This window comes from Harpia harpyja, chromosome 22 (assembly GCF_026419915.1).
Source record: "Harpia harpyja isolate bHarHar1 chromosome 22, bHarHar1 primary haplotype, whole genome shotgun sequence".
NCBI classification, from domain to species: domain Eukaryota; kingdom Metazoa; phylum Chordata; class Aves; order Accipitriformes; family Accipitridae; genus Harpia; species Harpia harpyja.
The window spans coordinates 602,393-626,178 of NC_068961.1; the positions used below are offsets into that span (position 1 = coordinate 602,393).

General features: G+C 43.2%; 1 protein-coding gene and 1 long non-coding RNA gene across 2 annotated transcripts in view; one reads left to right on the forward strand and one right to left on the reverse strand.

Annotated features, from left to right (window-relative positions):
• Positions 1-19,521, reverse strand: part of REPS2 (RALBP1 associated Eps domain containing 2) — a 102,623-nt gene extending 83,102 nt beyond the window's left edge. The window contains exon 1 of the mRNA XM_052773868.1: positions 19,309-19,521. Within this exon, the coding sequence (XP_052629828.1) occupies positions 19,309-19,521 (213 nt within the window). The remainder of the gene's footprint in view (positions 1-19,308) is intronic.
• On the forward strand, positions 15,438-16,531 carry LOC128135183 (uncharacterized). The gene is made up of 3 exons (XR_008232985.1): positions 15,438-15,514; positions 15,641-15,684; positions 16,506-16,531. It is a non-coding gene; the product is annotated as an uncharacterized LOC128135183 (long non-coding RNA).
• Positions 19,522-23,786: the final 4,265 nt, after the last annotated feature.

The window sequence follows — 23,786 nt, forward strand, 5'->3', positions numbered from 1 at the left end:
CAAACGGGAGTTTTGTCTTCCTTTAACTTCTTAGCCACACTAACTTTCTAAGAAAACTGTTCTCTAACACACGTACAAAGCATTTTCAGCCTCTAGAAACAACAATTGTTTCAAGCAGAAAAAAGCTGAACACTTTTACCCACAAGCACTTTTTCTTTGGAAAACAAACCAGTGTATACATATTTCGTAACATTAACTGAAAGACTCTCAGGTTTTACAGAAAATGCTGCATCAAGGTAAAATGATTTTTAAAATAATCTGTGCTATGATGTTAAGTTCTGAATTAAAACAACTTGCCTGCTCTAACTAGTAATAAGAAAATTAAACACAGCACTGTGCATTATGCAATTAAAAAAATCTAAAGTTCCTAATTCTCTGAAAAGTTTCTGGTGAGTACAAATTCTTAAAATATTTGGGGGGGAAGAAAAAAAAAAAAGCCTTTTCTCAACATGTATGGCAGATACACTGCATAAACTCACTGCAATTTCAAAACCGTGTTTCAAATAATTCTGAATCTCTGCACTGTACGTACCTTACTAGCACAAAGGAGGTATTTACTACTCACAGATTAAATACAGCTTTGAAGAACCATATGACTGTAAATTCAGGTGATCTTGAGGTACATACAAAACCAGGATGATTTTAATGCTGATAAATGAAGACAAACTGTGCTACCTTTTTCGCCCAAATAAACAGTGAGAAGTATATAAATCTACTGTTTATTTGTATCTTCTTATGCAAACTATCACAGAAAAATTGTGACAATTGCAAATGTTTCATTAAACAGCAAAAGCATGCAAAATACCACAAAAATAATACGAACACTTTGGGAATAACAATTTAAAAAATTTTTTTTTTTTCAGAAAAATAACTGATTTCTTAAAATAGCCATGCCCTTTTAGAAACCTGTTTGTTTACCTGTACATTTCATTCTTCCAGATTCAGGTATACGGAAAACCTTTTGTTCACAATGAACAAGTCATGTAAAAATGATCCAATTAAACTACAGTTTATAATGGAATATATTTGTATTCTGTACCTTTCTTTTTAATGTCACAATATTTAGGCACCATACCCTAGGATCTCATTGTTTATAAATCCCTCAGAACTGCTTTCATAATAATAATTCTCACAACGCTGAAAATCTTTGGCGCCATACTTCAATGTCAAAGGGAATTAATTCAAACTGAAAGAATACAAAACCTTTTGCCCTTTTAAATAAGAAATTTTAATGAGGTATACAAATGTACTTATTGCACATCAAGGGTACAAATTTAATTCGGATTGTGTAAGAATACCATATTTTTTTTTTTCCAGCTTGCTAAAAAAGCTAGAGGCATTTCCACAGAGTATTAACCTTAAAAATCTTGACACTCCCCACAGGAAATTGATTTTCTACAAAAACTTTGGAGAGGATTCGACTTGGATTCCTGCGCAAGATATTTACAGTCCTTTTAGGTCCAAACCTACAACACGGTCCACATATGAGAGCACAGCATATAACAAACCAACACATTGAACAAGTTGGCGTCAAATGAAACTTTGCGAATAGAAGTCCCAGAGGAGCAGAATGGAAGGTAACAAAACAAACAATTCAAGAGTTTAACATTTTTTCTAAGTCTCCTTATTAAGCCTTCTGTAATGAAATTGTTTTCCTGGTAATTGCTGATCTTCTGTAAGTCTTGACAGACATGTAAGATGGCAACCATCCAACTTATCTTGCCCCCATGAGCTTAATATATGGCTCATTTTTCCAAGGAATGAATAAGAAACAAGACGTTTACTGTGAATTAATTCCCTTAGAGAGGGGTTGGGGGGGTGGGGGGTTGTTTTGTCGTGTCCCGTCCCCCCCCCCCCCCCCCCGAGTGGTGCCAATATTTCAAACTAGGGCCCTTTAAAAACTGGTCTCTCATAGCAGGCCTTCTTTTCTGGTCCACAGCCAAGGTTGGCTTCAGGGGCAAAGAGCATACGTGACCATGAGAGGAAGCCACTAGCAGTAGGAACCATGTTTTTAAAACTGGAATGTAAAGGAAAGGAAAAAAAACACCACTGGCAAACACACCATGCGATACAATCCACCATTTCAACACACCCGTAGGAACTCTAACTTCAAGCCTGCCTTGGTGGAAACTAAGATCTTTTTACAAACCTCAGAATCCTCATGAATTCTCTACGTGTTAGCCTGCTGGGGCGAGGAGATGGTCTTGGGGCAGGCAACCCCCCCCAGACACAATTCGCTGATGGACAACAAAGCTCCTGCAGTCGGTTGGTGTGTTTTGGCTGCCTTCGGGGTCGTGGTCAGCAGCACCGTCCGGGCACACAGCTGGCCCGGGATGGGTGGCACAGCCCTGGTCCGTAGGGAGGACCTCTCCCGGCACCACAGTTCCCTTGAAAACATTCCGGCCTGCCTTAGGTGCAAGGGAGTCCCCGCTCAGAGCCCCAGGGAAAGCCATGGTGAAATTCCCCCTTCTCTGAAGAATCACGCCCATATGGCTTTTATTCTTACACCTGATGCGACCGCTTGTACTGTTACCTATCTTACTAGCAAATGCTACCTCAAGATTCTTGGAGAAAAATTTTCTCTACTTTCATTTTCCTAAGACTCACCGCAGAAATGTCCAAATGCATAAATGACAGTTTGCAACATTAAACTAAATGGAGGCACAATAACAGTTGGCTTGAAAAGGGAGATGAATAATCTGTTATTCATATCCTCTGCAGATAGGCCATAAACAAAGTAAGGCTTAAAAACAACCTTCTTAAAACTAAAGGTAAGGCAGCAGTAGAGTACATTGCCTATAAAAGTTACAGAGTTATCACCAGGCATTAACAAATTGCTCAAGAATAACACATAAATGGGATTTTGCTGTGGGCAGGAAAGGGTGTCTAGGGATGGTCCGAGGTCCTTTCCACACCTGTAGATCATCCAGCCTCCTATAAAGATGAGGCTGATGGGATCACACGGCATCAAACCCTCTCCCCAATACTTTTTATAGTCCACTAGCTTTGGTATCCATTTGGTTTGAAAGAAGGGCAGAGGTGTCAGAGAAAAGCACTTCCCTGCCTCTGATTTTCACGGGTCTTACCAGTATTGCTGACACAGCTCAGCCCCTTCTCCGTGCTGACACAGCCGTCAGGTGGCTAGTCAGGGCACAGGTTGTTTCTGAACCAGTTAATGTTTATGCTACCACTGGCCCATGAAAAGTGCTATGCAGTGCTCATGCTGCCACTTGCCTTTTTCCTATGAAAAAGGCAGTGTGCAAGGCCAGGAGCAAGGGAGGGATGGATGGCACCTCAGGGGCAACTCTTAGGACAAGGGTCCTAAGTAGCACAAGGCAAGACTGTGTCCACTGGTCCCTACCTCAGTTGCTGTTTCATTAAAGAACTACAGAAACACCACTAATTTTGAGTGGCACATAACATCTACAAACACCTCAGAGATGCTGTTGCTGATCATCCTTTCTTTTATTCCTTGTTACACCTTGGAAAGTAAAAATGACAATCAAAGTCCTGTCTCACTGTGCAGCCTCTCTTACCAATGATCAAACCCTCTTCCTTTTGTACATTAAAGGGATCCATGATCACTCCAGACTGGTGTTCCTCCCCACCAGTTTCTTGCTCTGGAAGTAGCAGAGTCAGTAACAAAGCAAAGAGCAGAGAAATGGTCAGACCTAGCTGACCAGGGCTACAGGGATGAAGGCATGTATGGCCCATGGCTCCTGTCCTGCTTCTCAGCAGCAGCTCAGCCCTGGTGTTTTCAGAACATGCATGAAGCTCGCTCTAGACAGGGCAAGCTGGTTAAACTCAAGCATACAAGATTTCACATCCTGCGAAATTATTTTGCATTCCCAATGGTCTTTGAAACAAACCACGCCACAAACATTTTGTGTAGCTTAAGACCTCAAACACATTTACAAGTCGGAAGGTACATGGCCAAGCAAAGTTTGGCTCATAATTAGATATTGTTAAATATTTTTTTTCCAAGATTTAGCATCAGCAGAAACGCTTCTGCAATGAGATGAATGGTGGTGTTTGTTATTTTTAAATTCCACTGGAAATGGTTGTGCAGTTTTTGGGCAAGTATTTCCCTGCAAACATTTCTGTAATGGAAGTTTGAAACTAGGCAAATTTTCCTTCCAAGTTGAGAAAAAACAGAGAGCAGAGACACAGCAAAAAATTAAGGAAAGTCTACTACTCATTTTTACTTAGAATAAAAACCAGTAAATTTTATAAAGATAAATATGCACAAACAAAAACCTGTAAACACTTTCAAAAGGTGACACAATCCTCTTTAATTAGGAATGGAATAGATATGGAGATAATTAATGAGACATATCCACAGCAAGAGAAATATTTTGTGTTAAGACATAACCTCGCTGTAAAGGAGACTCAGGCAGCATCTCCTGCACACCAGCACAACGCAGGCAGTTCCTGCACCACAAGCAGTGAAACTTCCTGAAGGGAAACTGCTGCTAAATGATCTAGACTTGTCAAACACGGCTGAAGAAACTAATTCCTCCTTTAACAAACAAATGAGGAAGGAGCAAATGGCAATGAAGTTGGGTATTTGATTTAGAAGTAGCTATTAATTACGACATGCTGAGCTGGCACATTATACGTGAGGGGCTCACCTGCTTGTTGTGCCAAATATAATCCACGTGTTCATCTGAATCCGCGATGTAAGATGAGACATCACTTGGGGTGACAGGGAACCTGAGCCTAAGTACAGTTAAAAAAAAAAAAAAAAAAAAGAAACAGGCACGTTCTCTCTGGCTCCCAGGCAGACGGCAGCCATAAAGGCTGGAAACACTAGGAGAAAGTACTGGCACAAAAGGAGCAAAAATAGCGCCGGCACATCATCTTCAGCTTCCTGGGGAGTTAGAGGAAATTTAGAAGACAGAGGGACAAACAGCTACCACAGCAATCAAATTTGGGCTGCAGCTACCTGCAGGTATGGGACACCTTGCAAAGCACTGCATGAGCAAGGGGTGCATGCAAACAAAACACAACGCCTCGCAAGCCCTTAGGGGACTACATTTAACCCCTCAATGGCAATGGCATATTTAATAGCCGTATAAATGAGAATCCATCTCCAACACATCAATGTTGAAGCACTTGCATTTTTCCTAATGCCAGAAAACTAAGGGAACCAAGGAGGCGATAGGATTCAGCTGTAGTTTCAAGGAAATTTTCTCACAGTAATACATTTTTGCAAGATGTACAACTAAAAAAAAAGCCCTAAGTAAAGCTGACAAAAAGAGCAAGAGCACATCCCTTCCGTTTCTCTTCCCACTATTTATTTATTTCCTGGCAGATGCAGAGAAGTGCTGAACCAGCAACTCTCTTGGCTGGTGGAAGTCGCCAGCTGGAACCAAGGGGAACAAAGAGCAGCACAGGTGGAGCTGCGTGGGAAGAGATGGGGGGACAAAGAGGGGCACAAAAATAGCGACACAGAGCAGATACAGAGAGACTCGCCTTCCCCTTTTGCTCCCCTCCACTCACTGTCACAGTAACTTAAAATGCTATTCCACATCCATCTTTTATCTCATGCCCACACCACTGTTTAATAACTACATCAGTTCTAGTAATAAGTTGCCTTTGAGCAGCAGAACCGACAAATCCCAACTTTCTCTGGACCCTCGTCTTGAGGTGACATTCCTCTATGGATTCTTTAATGTTTAACATGGGCCGAGTTCACTCTGGGACTTTTCCCTCAGCAGGAAAATTAATACGGTTTTCTTTTACTGTATAACTTATTTTTTTCACATAACTCTTACGAACTCTTCAAAGTCTCTCTATTTTGTTGAAACAGTTACAAATTCAGAAGTTGTTACTGGGCTGAATTAACAGCATCATTGCACAAGCCTCATTTCTTTCGAAAACGAGGCCAGAAAAACCCCAACCCGTGACATGGGAAATTGGCAAATTTTAGATTACATTAAGAAAGATGAAGTGGAATAAGCAGTAATAAAGGAGACCACCTCATTTTTGTGCTCATTTTTGAGCTGAAACCTCAGCGCTATGTAGGAAATGGCAAGACCTTTCAGGAATAGAAGTTTGTGGTTAGCCATATAATGATAACAAAAAGACCATTAGTTGGTAGGTCGTTCCCAGCAGGAGATGAAACCCTGCACTGCATAAAGAGCAGGGTGACACGTTAAGCAAGGCCCTAATAGAGAACCCGAGGAACACTGCCCTCCCTGTCGTGTGCATTCCACAAGCAGAAACTCAAACATGTCTTCAGCCATTGGACCATTTAATAGTTAATGAGACTGATGGGTGTTCACACAAGGATGTAACAAGCTTTCATATCCTGCTTGCAACCGTGGTAATAAATGAGCTAGGGCTGCCACAGAGGGGTAAACTGAGCCTTCCTATTGCAAATGAGTACTTCTAGCATTACGCTTGTAGCAGTTCTCCCAGACAGACCACAAGAAAAGGCTAACTCAACAGAGAATGAAGCATACCCCAACAAGGTATGAACAGCACAGACAGGCAAACTTCTAACAGAACACAAACATCAGCAGCAAAGCAAAAGAAACATTTTATATTTCAAGGGACCGAAAAGACATTTTAGGTTAAAATTCTTCAGCATCAAGTTTGGGAAGCGGTTCACTATGGCAACATGTATTGGCTTATGATTCCAAGCCACCTTTCCTTGGAATTACACAACTCCAGTACACTCTTTTGTTATAAAACTATAGCCCTGGCCATTTTACAGCAATGGTGAACTGGCTTTGAAATGCCTTAATGCTCTCCTACAAATGAAAATTGCTGTACAATGTTGCTTGCAAGACGTGCTGCCTTGCAATAGCCATCAGGAAGCAAAGCACAGTGTCAAGTATTTAGAGTTGGCCCAAATAATTTCACTGCTCCAAACCAAGTGCTTCTCTGTGCTCTGTAGAATCGCATACAAATCATGCCACTCAACTAGACAATGCTATGGAAACTGTAGAAATGCTGTTTTGGGCAAATACCAATTTGACCATAGGACGGTCCTGCAACTATCTAAGGCACTACATAGTCTCAGAATTCTCCATATAGAAGGGAATCATGAACATGGAAAACTAGGTAGCACTGCTAACCAATTTCTTTAAATGTATTTCACATCTACAGCGCTGACGTATTGCTCCTCTTTCTCTTCATTAAAATACATCAAACTCCCATATTTTGAAACTTACCTTACACTTGAGTCATCTAGTTACTAGAAGGACCCAAATATTACTGTGCCTGTCTCAGTATTAATTTGGTTGTTACTAGTATTTGCACTTAGATATTGCCAATTAATTTAAACTGTATAGTACATTAAAAAAAGATTAACAAAGTTATCCTCTACTTTTGCCGTTTTGGGTGTTTCCCCTACTCAGAGGTATTTAAGACCCATCCTTCAGTATCTGAAGCGAAGACCTTCACCCCAATTCCAGAGTGCCCTATTTTCTTGTAGTCCTTAAATTCAGTAGTTATAGTGAAATAAAGTGCCTTGCTAGACTCAACTTAAAGTCTTACCTCTTGCACACTTCCCCTGCAATCAGATACATGCATGGTAAATAATGCAATCTTTAAAAACAGCTAATGAGTATTTCCTAAGAAGAAATAGTCCTTCAGAGAATATCCTCCTCAAGGACAGTCCTGATTTAGATTAGATCAAGTAAAATATATAATTACTATGATACAGCTTGGGGTGGGGGGATGGAGAAAGAGAGAAGAAAATAGGTGACTGATAACTCGATTTGAGTAACATTAAGAATTATCTTCCTGCCGACGTCAGCACTGCCCAGTGCTGCTTGCTCTTGTCCTGAAACAATATTTGCTCTGGCCAGTGAACCCAGGACCTGTCACGCTGTGAGGTACCAGGTGCTGTAACATCATCACCCCCAGGCTCCCACCCTGGTTCCTTCCTCTCACAACACTCAAAACACGTTTTGACAGGCGTGACTTCACGGCTGTATTATTTTATACGTATACCATATCTCTAGAATAATAATTTAGTGCTGTTTTTAAAAAAGTCCACAGTTAAGCATGGGTAGTGACAGGTTACAATACAAGTGCAAAAAACCCCCAAGCATACTATTTGTCACGGTGGTACACCTCCATCACATACCAGCTGTAGAAAACAGAAAGCTGAGGCTCTCTTTATTTCTAACTTTGGTAGCATCTCATGAGAAACTCAACCTAAAAACTGGGTAAGATTTTGGCTCTGTAATTTTTTGTTTTGTTTTGGGCAGGTTTGGGGGATGGTTTATTTGTTGGGGGTGGGGGTGCTATTGACAAGTTTTGCATGAGAATATTCAAGGACTCTCTAGGAAGCTTCAGATATCAGTGTAATTTTAAACCTCACATTATCCCTTTTTCATGGTTACTAGGTTCTAGCCTGTTTCACCTTCTCTCTGCAGCATTTATGTTTATAACCTGCTCATCACCTCGGTATCTAAAGCATCTAATAAAAACCAGAAACAAGCAGCTTCCTGGTTCCTGCCTTTTATTACTCAACAACAGAGAACAGCAGTTAACAACATCATTGGGATTTATTTATTTTTGCCTTCTGATCTTCTCCCAAACCAGATATCCCCCAACACACACACTGGTCACCTGGCTGACTCTTTCACGCTTCTTCTCCAATCTCTTTCACAACCACTGCTTGTAATGAGATTCACTGCTGTCCTGCTTCTACTACCTCCCAGCTCCCCCACCCTCAGGTAAGGTCTCCACTTGTCTTATATTCTTACAATGGGAGCCTATCTGTTCTTGATGCTTCCTACCAGAACTGTAAGGCATCCCACGTAAGTACCAGAAGCTCAAAAAGCTGCTGGGAGGCACGAACGTCGCAGTTACTAAATTGCACAAAGTAACCAGGCCAGTAACCTAGAATTCAGCCCACAATGACCTACAGAAACATACTCTCACTTTGGAATAGCCTTGTATTCTGTTTCTTCCTCTTACTCTGTGTAAGAAGGGAATTAGTGGATTTTTGGTGCAAAGGAAAATTTTCAGGACCCCTTTTTACCATTAATACTGAAATCAGAGTTTACGGAAGAGAAAAATATATGGCCAGGACATATGGGACATTTCTACATAGCTAAATAGGAGAACATTTCTAGCAACTGCAATTATCTAGGTCTTCTACAAATTCCAACAATGACAGAAAAACTCATTCTTCAGAGATTTAAACTATTTGCTTCTCACTTCTCAGAATGAGGATAAATTACGGACAAGTCTGCATGGCAGATCTGACACTCGGTGCCTCCCAGTACTCCATCTTTTATACTTAAAATAGTATCAGCAAAACAAAAAAAATGAGAGATAGGACATTCTGAAAGCAGTAACAGAAAGTGCTTCAAGTTGCTAAAAATCACAAGAGTTAGTATCCAAGAAGTGATGAAGAACACACGCAGAAACCCTGACAAGTCCTCCCCAGCTAGGTGGCAGCCACCAGATCTAGTCATCTTGAACTAGACTAATTGAAAATACTGCAAAATCTTGAGTTTCTTCCTGAAAAAAACCCCACTCGGATTCCAATGAGACTTTCAAATTTCTGCCAGGAAATGAAATATTTTGTTCCAGGTTGCCTTAATACAAAGGCACCATAGAGTCTCGTGGAAGCTGTAGTTTTGATGTTTCACACCTGTGTAATTCCTCAGCAGATGACACTTATGAGGCACCACGGTCTGCCTCCTGAACAACATGATGACATACATGAACAACCTGTTTCCCAAAATTTATGTATTTAAGATGTCACAGTGCTTTAACTCTTAAGCAGTTCAAAACAAAATGTTTTGGTTTAGTTCAATAAATTACATGTTTTTAAACACTTCCAAATCAACTTCTCTTGTGAACATTTCTCATATTTAACTTTGCCAAAGATGACTGGAAGAAATTCTGGCATTTCCCATAAAATGGAATTCTGGGTTTTGTTCTGCTTTGCAGACAAAGTGAGACCCTAATACAGAGGAAAATAGAGACTCTGTGACGTGAGATGCATTTTTGTCACGAACAGAAATTTCCTACTGACTTATCTCCCATTTCATCAAAATATTTTTCTTCGACAACGAGCTTCTCTTCGGTAGTTACTGTGCTGTGACATTCCTAGACTGGCTATCCCCCCAAAAAACTTGACGCTCCCTGTACCCATCCTATTTTATCACATTTGGCACATTTCCCGGGTTCATTTCCCTAGCACTTACAACTACAGCAGGTACTTTTAAGGGCAATGCAGCAAACACCCCAAACATTATCTTCTACAGTTGTGCAGTTATCGTAATATCATAAATTTAAATCCTTTTTTAGTTGAGAGTTTTAGATTATTTTTGTAAGATTGAAGAGTTGTCACAAGACTTCTTAACTGAAGGTATACTGTTGTAGCTAACTCCATTGCATATGGTGTGTGTAGAGGACTCTTCCTGCCCTTCCTTGATCTTATACCCCATTTACCTCTAGTTTGAATCAACACATCACTTGGAAAAGCAGCTTGAATTTTTCCTCTTCCACATCACTAAACAAAACCCTAAAATTATCACCATTTCACCCAACATGCTTGCACCTTATGTGTTGAAATGCGTCATTCAGTCAGTGAGAACCTACTTGTTTGCATCTAAACCAAGCATTCATCCTCAATTCAACCAAAGAGCGCAGGACTTTAAAGCAGCAACATCAGACAGAGTCAAAGACAACATCGTCTCCAGTGCCCACGCACAGTACGCTAGCATTTTACAGCACATTTTATATCACCACTTGTATTTGCATTTCCATCTGTACATAGTTAAAGGCAAAGCAGCTTATGGCTATTAAAACATAAAGATGTTCTTATAAAGGCAGCAATTATTCAGAGGAGGAAAAGCAAAAAAAAATTAAATAAATGCATAAATCACACTATTGAGTTCGTTTTGCCTCCCTCCCCATTTATTTTTATTTTTGGCATTTGAAACGTCCAAATACTTCACCTTTCACTGCTCCGCTGCTGTTACTGTTGGTAACAAAATAATTCTGTTATTTGTTAGCCCGTAGCAGTCATCCTGTTTTGCAAATGATTAGACACATTGTTTTATTCTGAAAGACCATCATCTTGGCTTCCATAGAACATCATTGTCTAAATTATGCGAGAAGTAAATAATGCATGAAACGTGAAACGTTACCTATGCCAAAGCTGATCTAATGTTTCTTGGTGTGGGAAGAGACTTTAAGAAGAAGAAGGGATTAAAAAAAGTAAATTAATTTGAAAGGCTCATGCCAAAACCCACTTGACATTTATAATAATAATAACAACAACAACAACAACAACAATAATAATAATAATAAAGTAATGCTACAGACATTTGCTATTGAAAGTAGAATTCAGCTTCATGACTCACACTGAGTGAGCAGACACCATGGGCCATGTTCAGACAGCTTAAATTCAAGCTCAGCCAAGTGTTTCCCATTAGTCGACTCTAAATTTTCAGGGCCACGAAGCCAGTGGGAATTATGAGGTCTGAATCCAGCGCTTCAAGTATGGCCCTGCTCAAAGGAGTAGCTCCCCACCACCTCCTGTCAGAGAAGAGGACCAACTGAGGTGCATGTTCAGATTGCAGGACCATGCAGGTGCAAGGGTGAGATACTAGAAGAATCATTTGCAGCTTTTTTGGATGGGGGAAGACTGCTCAGGGCAGAAAAGAACCCACAGAGATCAAAACACTGAACATGTGCTTTGGTAGTCAGGCTACCTAAAGTTTCTCAAGACTTTTTTTTTTTTTTTTTTTTGAGGACATTTGCTAATGCTGCTGCTGTAAGTGGGGCACTCCTGCAGCTCTGCTCAGTAATTTATGTTCATTAGGAAGGCCACTGAATGACTCATCCAGGTACAACATCAATTTAACAGGCAGCATGTAACCTTGGGGTAGTTTTAAGCAGGCTTAGTCCCAAGTGGAGAGAGCCCACCGAACACCACAGGCATGTTCTGCACGGCGTGACAACCTGCTGGGGGGACACTTGTCAGAGACAGCTTCTTCAGCACTCCTCTCCAAACATACCACCCGGTCTAAAAAAACTGGCAGCACAAAGCATCTTAACCTTATTTTCTGCAAGGCAGATTCATGGGAGAAATAAGTTATTTAAAACATTATTTAAGTCCAAAGACATAAAACCCTAATTTCATTTTTGGTTTGTATTGGAACTATCTAGTTGTTCTTCTAGATAAAGATCTGTCTCATCACTTGGTCATCACTAAGTCACGACTTTTTTTTTTTTTTAAATATGGTAACATTTCAGTTTTTACTAAAATGTAGCATTTTAAAACATATTTAAGCAACCACCTAGCTTAATATACATCTTAGTTTTTATTTCTTAAGAAATTTGCTCCATTATCATCTTTAATAAGAGATACATCTACTTGTGTAGGTACATGTGATATATGCAAAGGGAAATTTAGATGAAAACTGGAATTCATTTAAAAATACACAGATCATCTTCATCTGCTAGAAAACGAAAACCACGCATTTCTTATGTATACAGACATTTAGAAGTTTATAAAAACATGTTTTGTCTTTTAAACAGTTTGGTAAATAAACTAAGTATAATTTGCAGTTAGTGTTTTAGCTGATTACTTCTGGTCACTGTGCCCTACCAGATGACAGAGTGAATGGATCTCATCCCCCCACATCCTTCCACCTCGTCATCGTATCTAAACTGCAGGGGGGGAAAAAACAAAACAAAACAAAACCACCAAAAAAACCACCACCACCCCCAAAAAAATCTTTCCCAGAGTTCTCAGTTTTATGCAGCAGTCACCAAATAATGCTCCTGAATACACTGGAAAAAGAAAATATCCTCTCTGTTCAGGAAGAGGGGATTACTATTTGCCTACAGTTGCTTTCTACTCCAGCAACCTTTTCTACTTAATTATCCACTAACTCAGCTGTTCAACTGTTTGACTCTCTTCAAAAGTTGAACTAGCACATATTGCTCATTAATGTTTTATTTCACCATACTGTTGGTATGTTTAGATGTTAATACATCAAAGGATCTTGCTTTACAAATATTATATCAAACATATTTCTCAATTCATAATATTTTAAATTTAAATCGGTTATTTATCCTGATTCCTTGTCACAGAAACGCTTGTTCCATCTTTCATGAATCTTTCTTGGCTAAGTTTTTCAGCTCAGCTAAATCCATGTTTTCAGAATTTATACCAACCCTTTTTTGCAGGAGGTATCTGGATTCGATTCCCCCACTAGAGTAGGTGAATTCTGTGTATTATCTGTCCTTTGCAAAACAAACTGTGGACAACATCGATGAAACTATATATAAACATCACAATACTGACAGCATATTGCTGTAGATACACACATGAGTAAAAGAGGTTATACTCAACTGCTTGGTGAACCCACTGCACTTAGATAAGTATCATGACAAAACCACTTATTCAAAAACAAAAACAAAAAACAATCCCAAAACCACAAAACACCATTCTCATCAACACTGCTTCATACTGCAGCAATCTCTCATGAAAGTTACTCATTTTCATCCCAATGGATCTTTTTCGTCCATCCCTCTTGTAGAATTATTTTAAATCACTGGCACAGCAAAGCATTACTTTATTGCAAAATAAACTAATTAATTCATACTTGGTTGTAAAGAGGGTTAATTACTGAAGGCTTCAGGCCTTGACCAGGCTAATTCTGACCATCCCACTGAATGTCTGTGACAAGCCTGTCGAGTCTCTGGTTTTACAGAAAGATTTGAAATGCACTTGGGAGGGAACAGCATCTACAAATCTTCTACTGTGTACCTCGATGTTGAGGCACTCAAAACTACTAACCTTGTAAGTAGTGACTACTGAATGATAAACAATAGTTTAAAGGTATACTAGGACCTCAATTTTTATTTTTTCTTTTAATGGAATATATCATCAAGATTGCTTCAGGTGAAGTTTTACCCTTTACTTTGGTAATTTAATTTAAAAAAAAAAAAAAATAATAATAATACTATGTTTTTTACATCTGCGTTTTGCTTGTTCCTACTTCAAAAACCACAACTTTGCTTATGACTCTAGAAAGGCAATAACAGTTTGGGGAATTGTGGCCAGAAGTATTTATACTGAAACATCAGTTTTCCTTTCCTCTTCTTGCTGTACAGTTTACATGGAGTTGTACCCCCCCCTTTTGTTTTTTCCTGACTCAAAAACGTCAGTAGGATGCAATTTCTCCATGTGTACTCTAACCTAACATCACTTTTTGATGGACCTACTGTCTGTCAGTCAGCTAAATCACATTTCTAGCACTAGCATAACGCCAAATTCTGTCAAGGGGCACAGCAGAGTGAATTTTATCTTTTATGAAGTAACGGTAAGTCCAGAGTTTCCTCAGTCAAAAAGTTCCTATTTTAACTGCCACGGTTCTTATTCTTTCCTGCCTCTTTGAGGCAGACAGTTAATCCCACCCCAGCTATCGTGCAGGTACTAATTTATACTCATGGAATAAAAAAATTACTGGCCTTTTTCCAAAGAAATATCAACTTAGCAATTTTTTTTTTTAATCTATTCGCACTTCTGCTTTTTGAACACAAAAATACGGTTAAACTGTAGAGTTGTAACTATAGAGACAAGTCACGACAAACACAAATTAACTCACGAAGCCTGTGGAAGAAAAGCAAGATTGCTGGTCTGTGTTCCCTATTCACACAGAGCTGGAAGGAGAGTCCCAGCTAAAAAATGCAGTGTCTGTGCAGCTCCAGCATCATACAATCAGTACTTGTCATCCTCGGAGCTCAAATAATCCAGTGTGTTCGTTTGCAGAGGAAAGAATTCGTTTTCTTAAGAAAATTGGACCTCTGTGCTGATAGCGCAAGTCCACAAATAAGATTAAGGTTTATAAAACTGGGAATTAAAGACACCATCAGACAACCAAGTGAGAATTAATCAAGTAAGTCAGAACCTAATAAAAAGAGATAAGCATTTCAGTATAAATCTTGAGCCCAATCCTGCTCCCTAATTTCCTAAGACAAAATCTTCAGAGACCACAGTAATACCAACAAACAGTAAAACTAGCACAAGGTACCTCTCCCTTGCTGATCAGTGCGCGATGATGCTATAAAACACTATTTTATCTGAAATCCACACAGACATCGGCCCATTGGTACTTGGCACCCGTAACGCACACACTTTGGGGTCCCGGACTCAAGGAGCAGAGGCTGTACTCGCTGGCAGCCAGCTTCAAACTGGGGTCACAAATTGATTGCCCAAAACGAGACACGGCAAACCAGCCATCGTTAACACCGGTGGCACAGCGGTTAGCGTAGAGTATTGACATCCCAACACACTGAGGGAGCATAATGAAACCAATTCCTCCAAGGAAGAGGCCAGAAACCCCAGAGAGAGTTTGCCCTTGTGGACGTGTGAACCTGTTGTCATCTACCGGCGGCCACGAGCAGTGCCTCCTGCCCCGCAATGCAGTCACTTCTCTCTTCTTCCCAACTGCTAGCGCACCTCTGCCTGCCTTCTCCCCTCGTAAGAAGTGTTATCGGTAACGATCTATGTAACAAAGTATGCTGTGGGATCGCCTTTGCTTCAGCAATATTTTTGTGGCCCCAGTGAATTCAAACCTTTTTTTTTTTCCCCAGGATTTTTTTTTTTTCTTTGCGCAAATTCAGTTCTTTCTCTCTTTACTAGGAGCCAAAGCGTGGGGAACCCCTTTTTCAACTGGACCAACATGGGTAAGTATAAATCTGGCTGATGCTGTTGAGTTTCTTCTATTTCTGACACTCTGTGTAACTGCATGGCATGTGACTAGTCTGCTCCTTCCTCCTTTGACATAAATATTGTTAAAAAAAAAAAACCAACCCAAAAAAACCCCACCAATCCTAGCACAGATCTTTCGGGCAAGGGATTGTAGACATTTTACAGAGTTACTTTAAAAGCCCCTGGTGAAAGATCTGCCACAAGCTTTGTGCAAGTCTAAATAAAATCTTAATGGTTCTGCCTTTAACCACACTGCATGGCTAGTCGAAGACTTTCAGTACACAGGGGAGGCATAATTACACAGTCCGCAAAACCCACGCTGTCCTGTCCCTGTCATGCCCTTCTCCGTCCTGCTAAGTGTCTGACACATTTAATTTTAGTGCTAATTTCAACCATTTTTCCAGAACTGAAATAACTCTTGCCGAGTTCATTCTTTGATCCCTTCTTTGAGGAAAGTTAAACAGGTACAACTCTGCTGTACCCTATTGCCAGCAGAATAGCTGGCTTTAATGAGCCCGGGTGTAATGGATCTGCGTTCAATCACTTCATTCTTAGCAAGACCCAGGACTCTCGGGTGCACACCATCTGCTCCTACTGACCCGGTTGCTCTTGGATTTTTTCCATTTATTCCAGCATTTCCTCTTCTGGCATATGCTCTCACATTCCCTACCTGCTCTCTGTTACCTAGCCTCTTTCATCTAAATAACCTCTTGGATCAAGCCAACTAACCTTTAAACCAAACAAAACCCTTTGCCCGTTTGCTGTTTGGGAGCACGCGCCACTGCTTTTCCCACAGGAACTGACATATTCAACAGCAGTACTCCAGCCGGGATGCACCCACGTGATTGTGATTTTTGTCTTAGACCGCAAACCCTGCCATCAGAGTTAAGGAAGGTGGAAGATCTCCCGCGATGCTTGTGAGCACTTTCCTGATCAACACGAAATCTCAATCAAAGACCATATAAGGAAAGGCTCCTTCTTTCTCAAAGATTTATCCCACTTACTACACAAGTACAAATCCTTGAAGACAACAGCACAGGTTCAAGACTTTGCCGTGGCACTAAATGCCCATTCTGGAAGCATACTGACCTGTAAAACCACTCTTCAATGAATACCTTGAGGATAAAAAGCTGTAAATTGCACATTGCTTACAAAACAGTCCATAGCTGCCTCTCATTATAGCCCATGCAAGGGCCAGGAATGGTGTAAAGTACCTTCTGGTCTGTGCAGGCTCTGCTTAGTAGAAATCCAGAACTGGTTTCCAATCCAGATCTCCCCCATTTCTGACACAGCAAAACTCAGCACGACCATTTCTCAGTCGGTCAGTAGGGATGCCTGCATACTAAGCACTAATTATGACAGACGGGGATTTTAAAAAGCATTTAAAAAAAAAACAACAAAAGAAGAAAACTTTCACGGTCAACAATTATTTCAAAGAAAACATGTTATCCTAACCCAAACGAGCTGCCTCTGCCTAAAATGGGTGCTCCCTCTACCAGCAGAGCCTCTGTGCCTTGTTCCCATAATTGTTAGCATGTTAGGTTTTTTTAAACAGAAACTATTAGATTGCAATTTTGGAGGATGATAAAAGGTAAAATATCAGCAAATATCTCAAACAATATTGTGGGTTTTTCCCTATGAAAACATCCACATTTCCAATTATTTATTTTTTAAACACATTACCTTAATTCATTCTTAAGTCCCAGTAGATGTTAGTAAGAATACCTGACAGCGGTGAGTTTTGAGGACAGGCGCTCTAGCCATAGAGTGGAGTGCCACTGTGATTAATGCTATATAAACCAGAGAGGGAGGGCAGGAAGGAGGAAGAGAAACAGCCCCCGATCCCACAGGCCTTATTATCTGAATATTCCTGAAGCCAATTACAGGCTTGTTTCCCAGTAACATTCTCCTCACAGCATAAATATACCTGGAAATAATCTAAAAGAGTAAAAAAAAAACAAGAACATTAAAAAAAAAGCCAAGATCTCCAGGCTTAAGTCACACATTACTACCAAAATGACCCCCAAAAAAAGACTATGAGAATAATATGGTAATAAATTTTACTTAAATGATAGGGTAAGGAACAACATCACAAAAATAAGGGGGTTTTTTTCCACTCTTCTTTGGAAAATGAAGTGACTAACACCTAAGTCGCACAAATTTACTAACAGGGCTTTAACAAGTTTCTTAAATATGCTTTCTTATTTGAAATTAACTGCCAACTTCTTCTTTGCAAAAGACCTTCTCTTGGTGCTAGATCTATGCAAAATCTTTACTTTCACCGCTCAGTGCAGCTGCAAGACCAAGGCCACAGTGTGGCTCAAAATGAAGTAGTACTGCAGTGGTCGGTAGCATTTTTATTTTACAGATGGGGTAAACAGCACAAGTAAGAGAGGAAAAATATCCTCGAAATACCATCTTTTTCATTCAGAATCACTTGTGTCATATAAATTTATATAAGTCATTATGAGATGACCTGACAGCTATCAGGAAAGCAGTAAAGGAGTTTTGTACCCTCAGGCGGTGCCCAGGTATAACTATACTTGAGCTCAATTTCAACACAACTTTTTTCTGCTTGATAAATAAAGACTACTGAAGAACAGAATTCCTGCAAGTAAAAATAAATTTAAAAACCACCGGGAATGCCCTACCTCTGTTTAGTTTATCGTCAGAAGTATTATGCAACTACAGGGCATTACTCAAATTACTAATCCACAGGTGGAGAAGACCACAAGTCCGGTCCCTCCCGCCACTGGAAACTGGACGGCACAAGCCTTCGCAGAGCCTGACCGAGCTCCTCCTCACAGCTGGGGAGGGTTCTGCCTCGGAGCCTCCGTCAGGGACCTCTCCCGAGCTCTGCTGCTCCCACGGCGCCACAGCCTCCTACCTCCCACCTAAACGTGTTTGTTCTCAAAACCAGACATAACAAACAACAGCCACAGCATCGTTTTACCTACAGATTTTTTTTTTTCCCACTGAAACAACACTTGAAAAAAAAAAAACCAACGAAAAAACCGGTGTTAAGCCAGGAATTAAACACGTCGCGTGCCCTTCCCGGCTCCGCGAACCCCCATGCTGTTCGGGGGCCCTTCTGAGGAACTTCACGACGCGACCCATCCCACCCGGCGGGCCGCACAAGCCGCCGAGGGGCTGCGCGAACCCTCCCGCCCGGCCCAGTGGCTCGGTGCCAGGGCACCAACACGCGGGACGTCGCCCACCCCTGCGACACGAGCGCCTGGAGGAAGAAGGAACGCGGCTCCCGCAGCGCCGGCGACGCCAGGAGCGCGTCTGAAGAAGGGACGCGGACACAAAGCAGCCCCGGGCACCGCCGCCCGCGCCGGGAAGCCGTGCCCCGCTCCGGCCGCGCTCTGGGGCCGGCGGCGCGCTGCTCCGCCGCCGCTCGCTCCGACCCCGCGGCCAGGGCAGGGCAGCGGCCCGCCGCGCTGCCCCGAACTTTCCGGCGGGGGGGGGGGGGGCAGCGCCGGCCCCTCTCCCGCAGGGCTGAGGGAGCGGGTCCCGCCGCGTCGCCGTCCCCACACCCGCCCCCCGCAACTTCGAAGCGAGACGGCCGCACCCCCCCCCCCTCCCCCCCGACCCACCTGGTGCAGCGTGTCCGGGGGCAGCTGGGAGGCCCGGAACAGCTCGCCCACGCTGCTGCCCCCGGCGGCCGCCTCGGGGGGCGGGCAGCACCGCGAGAAGAGCTCGGAGTAGCGCTGCTGCTCGCTCTCGCTCAGCGGCAGGAGCAGACCCCCGCCGCCGCCGCCGCCGCCGCCGCCGCCGCCGGCGGACCCCCCCGCCGGCCCCTGCTCCATGGCGCGGCGGGGCAGCGGCTGCCGCGCCGCCGGGGCGGGCGGGAGGCGGCGCCGCGCTGCGGCGGGGAAGGTGCGGTCAGGCCCCGCCCCTCGCCCGGTGCGGCCGCCGCGCCCGCTCCGCAGTGACCCGGCCCCCCCGGCCCCCCCGCCGCCGCCGCCGCTTCCCGGCCCCGCCTCGTCCCGCCGCTCCGCCCCGCCCGGGGACCCCGCCGGCCGCGGCCCCTCACGCCCGCCCCGGCCCTCGCCTGGCCCGCTTTGCTTTGTTTTTTGTTTTTTGTTTTTTTTTTTCTTTTTCTCAGTCGGTTTGGTTTTCATCTGAAGTAACCGGCCGCCCGGCGCTCGTCACCAGCCCCGGGATTCGGACTGAGCACCGCCGTGCCGCAGGGCAGACCCACGGGCACCGAGGGGGCCCAGCGCCGCTGCCGGCTGGGGGGCAGAGGCGTCAAAACCCCCTCCCGCGGCCGGGTGACCCGTCTCGCCCCGGCCCACGCCACGGCCACCCCTGCCAGCCCTCCGGGGATTCCCACTCCTGCCCCGCTTTGTGCTCACGGAGCTCAGCAGGGCTCCGTTTTTCTCCCCGGACAGGATGGGCCCTCAGCAGCAGCGTTTCCCAAAGTACCACCTGCTGCTGCAAATGCAGCACGGGCGCTGCAGTAGGGAAATGCAATAACGCAGCGGGTCCTAATGGATCAGCCCTGACAGTTGAACAGAGACGCATCTGTCGTGGTTTAACCCCAGCCAGCAGCTAAGCACCGCGCAGCCGCTCACTCGCTCCCCCCCCCCCAGTGGGATGGGGGAGAAAATCGGGAAAAGAAGTAAAACTCGTGGGTTGAGAGAAGAACGGTTTAATAGAACAGAAAGGAAGAAACTAATAATGATAATGATAACACTAATAAAATGACAACAGCAATAATAAAAGGATTGGAATGTACAAATGATGCGCAGTGCAATTGCTCACCACCCGCCGACCGACACCCAGCCAGTCCCCGAGCGGCGATTCCCCCCCACACTCCCCAGTTCCTCTACTAGATGGGACGTCCCATGGTATGGAATACCCCGTTGGCCAGTTTGGGTCAGGTGCCCTGGCTGTGTCCTGTGCCAACTTCTTGTGCCCCTCCAGCTTTCTCGCTGGCTGGGCATGAGAAGCTGAAAAATCCTTGACTTTATACTAAACAATACTTAGCAACAACTGAAAACATTAGTGTTATCAAAATTCTTCTCATACTGAACTCAAAACATAGCACCGTACCAGCTACTAGGAAGACAATTAACTCTGTCCCAGCTGAAACCAGGACACATCTCACGATGTTCTCTATAGTTTTTGCTTTAACGTGAAGGGCAAAGAGTCAAGATTCCCCCTTATGACTCCTCTGGGAGCAGCAACACTGTAAATGTTCCCCGTACTGGTTGAGCACCACCTTAAAAGTCAGGCAGGTCGGGACCCAAGGCAGGAAGGCTGGGGACACCCCAGCAAGGAGGATGTTTGGGGGTCTCACGCCGGTTTTTGGAGCCTTTCCTCCCGGCAGCTCTTTGGGGCATTTCAAGGAATAAGGTAATCAACCTGAAGGTGATCCTCGTGAATGCCAATGGCCCGCAGAAGAGCGAATGGTTCTCTTCACAGCAGCTTTGCTGCTGAGATGCAGCCCGGCCCAGGAGAAATCAGATTACCCGCTCTTTGCTTGCGGTCCTAGAAGATACTAGGTTAGGGTTACTTCAGCTAAAATTGCTATCAGTTTAATTTATGTTCTGTAAAGCCAAAAAAAAATTTACTAGCTCATCACCCCTGTCCTCGTTAACCAAGACCTGTTATCTCTTTTACAAATCTTTTTAAAACTACTTTATCCTCTCCACACTATTCATCTGTGCCTCCTCCTCACCTGCACAAAACATGCACCTTTCATTCTGCTAATCCGAAGTGAAGATCTGTGCCTGTCTTCTCAATGTGCGGAACGCTGAACGGGTTGTTAGTTGAAGTTATTGGCGGGTGAATAATTGATGATTGTGTTTAAGGGTGGAGTGTTATGGGGAGATCTTTGTTCCTTTAGGGACACTAGATTGTCATGGTATTTTCTCATTTTAAAATATATTGTTTCAAAGAAGGGCAAGACTATCTCAGAAACTGAATCTTGCAGCCCAACTTAAAGTGGCAAAGACCCAAAACCATGACAGTCGTCTTGAGAAGGCTCTGCGGAGCAGAGAGTGAACGACCCCTTGACAGCTGGGTTCTTCACCTGGAGACTCCTAAGATGTCGCTGCACCTTTTCTGTGTCTTCAGTCAGGTACAAGATACTGGTCAGAGGAAATGCTACCAGCCGTGTGGAGATGACGCAAGGCTTTACCTAACTATTGCCATATTTAACTATATGACTTTCATTAAAATAGAATAATATCTTCAAACTAGCTTATGGAAGAACAGCTGATGTTATGCTGACAAGCAAAGGAAAATACTGTCAACAATTTGTGCTAATTCCTGTGCCTGAAGGTGCCCATTGATAACTGACCAGCTCAATACTTGCGATGCTAATGTCTCATCACAACAAATACTCCCTTCTCCAACGCCCCAGCAGACACCGTTTGACCTTTGTTGATGCGTCGGCCTCAGTTTTTCTAAGTTTTTCTAAGGTGGACCATGGCAGGAAGACACTGGAAACACCCACTGTTCCAGAACACAATAGTCTGCCTTACCAGCCACGCCTCTTACTGCAAACACAGCTGCTTTTTTTTTTCCCCCTTTGGACAATTTTCTCTTCTTCCTTGACCTGTAAAACTTGCATTTCTCTCTCCATACGTCCCTCTCTCATCAGAAAGGACACAGCGCTGTGTCCAAACCCAGTCTCCCCCGGTATTGTAATCTCCAACATGTTGTCTCCAAGACACTAAAGAAGTGAACCCCCACAAGCTGAGGGAGAAGGCAGGGAAATCCATGCCTCTTATTTCTGCAAAATAAGTGTGAGCTTATAGGTGTAACAGGCGTGAGCTGAACACCCTGTGGGCATGAGCACACCTTTAGGGAACGTGGGGTGCTCAGGTGTCTGCCTGCCACCTCCGAACTGCAGGCATCCTTCGGCACTTTGCAGGGTCAGCCACACCGACTTACTCTGCTGAACCCAGTACTTACGGGGAGCTTTAATCCACCTTGGGTGCCAGAGCCACTTTCTGTACAGTCCAGTGTGCCTCGTGCAATGGCATTGACGGTCCTTGCATGCTTTAAAGTTCTTGTGAGGGTACATTAGTTCAGACTGAGAGGCACTTCATGATTATCAGAAGCTCTACAAGGATCATGGGAAGAGAGTTTCAACCTTCCTGTTTATAGGGAAGTTGTGATGTCATTACAGGTTACAAAAGTTTCCTATAACTAAGAAACACTATGTATCAGTAAGTCAAACCAGTTCAAGTATTTATTGTTTGCTGGAGAAAAATAAAGTCAGTAATGTAAATGGGATTGAAAGCTGACTTATCAAAGTATGGTTAAGATCTGTGTGTGGTCCTCCTTTCCTCCTTCCCTCCCCACCCAAATAATAATGCAATGACTTACTCTAAACCCAGCCAGCAGCAGTCCTGCAAACAATTGTGTGATCACATGTGGGAAGGGAGACTGAAGTCGTAGTGAAAAAAAAACCAAACCCCCTACTACTTCCCAAGATGTGCCAGCAGGAATAGTAGTAATATGTATGATAGGTATGTTTTTCTTCAGGATGAAATCATCGGTATAAATTGACAGGTGTAATATGACATATAATAAAAAATCTCTCCCAATATTTTAGTATTTTGGGGATCCTGGGAACTCTTTTTATTTGAACAGTACAGCCAAGGACCAGCCACTTGAATTTGTACGTTATTTCACTTATCTTACGGTTCAGATCACGTCAAACTTGCCCTGGCCCAAAAGGCACGAGACCTGGCTGGCAGCTGCTTCCTGTTGACAATGAAAACACCCTGCACATCACCGGCTGAAGCTTCGGAAACACGGGCAAATAGCTGGCTGGAAAACCATAATTTAGCTTTTCCCAAATCAGTTTGAGCGAATCTCACCCGTTATTCCTAATAAAAATTCTTTTTATCTACTCTCTTTGCAAAATGAAAGATGACTTTGATGACAAGCAACTGGTGGGGCAGGTTTCCCAGCCACAGCATCAGGCATGCTTGGAATATAGTTGACAAGCTTGTAGTTTCATGTATCGACTCTGCGTGTGAATACTCTTACTATTCTTTGCATTGTTTCTTGGGTGATGTTCCGACTCTAAGAAAAACAGGAGAAATGGTTA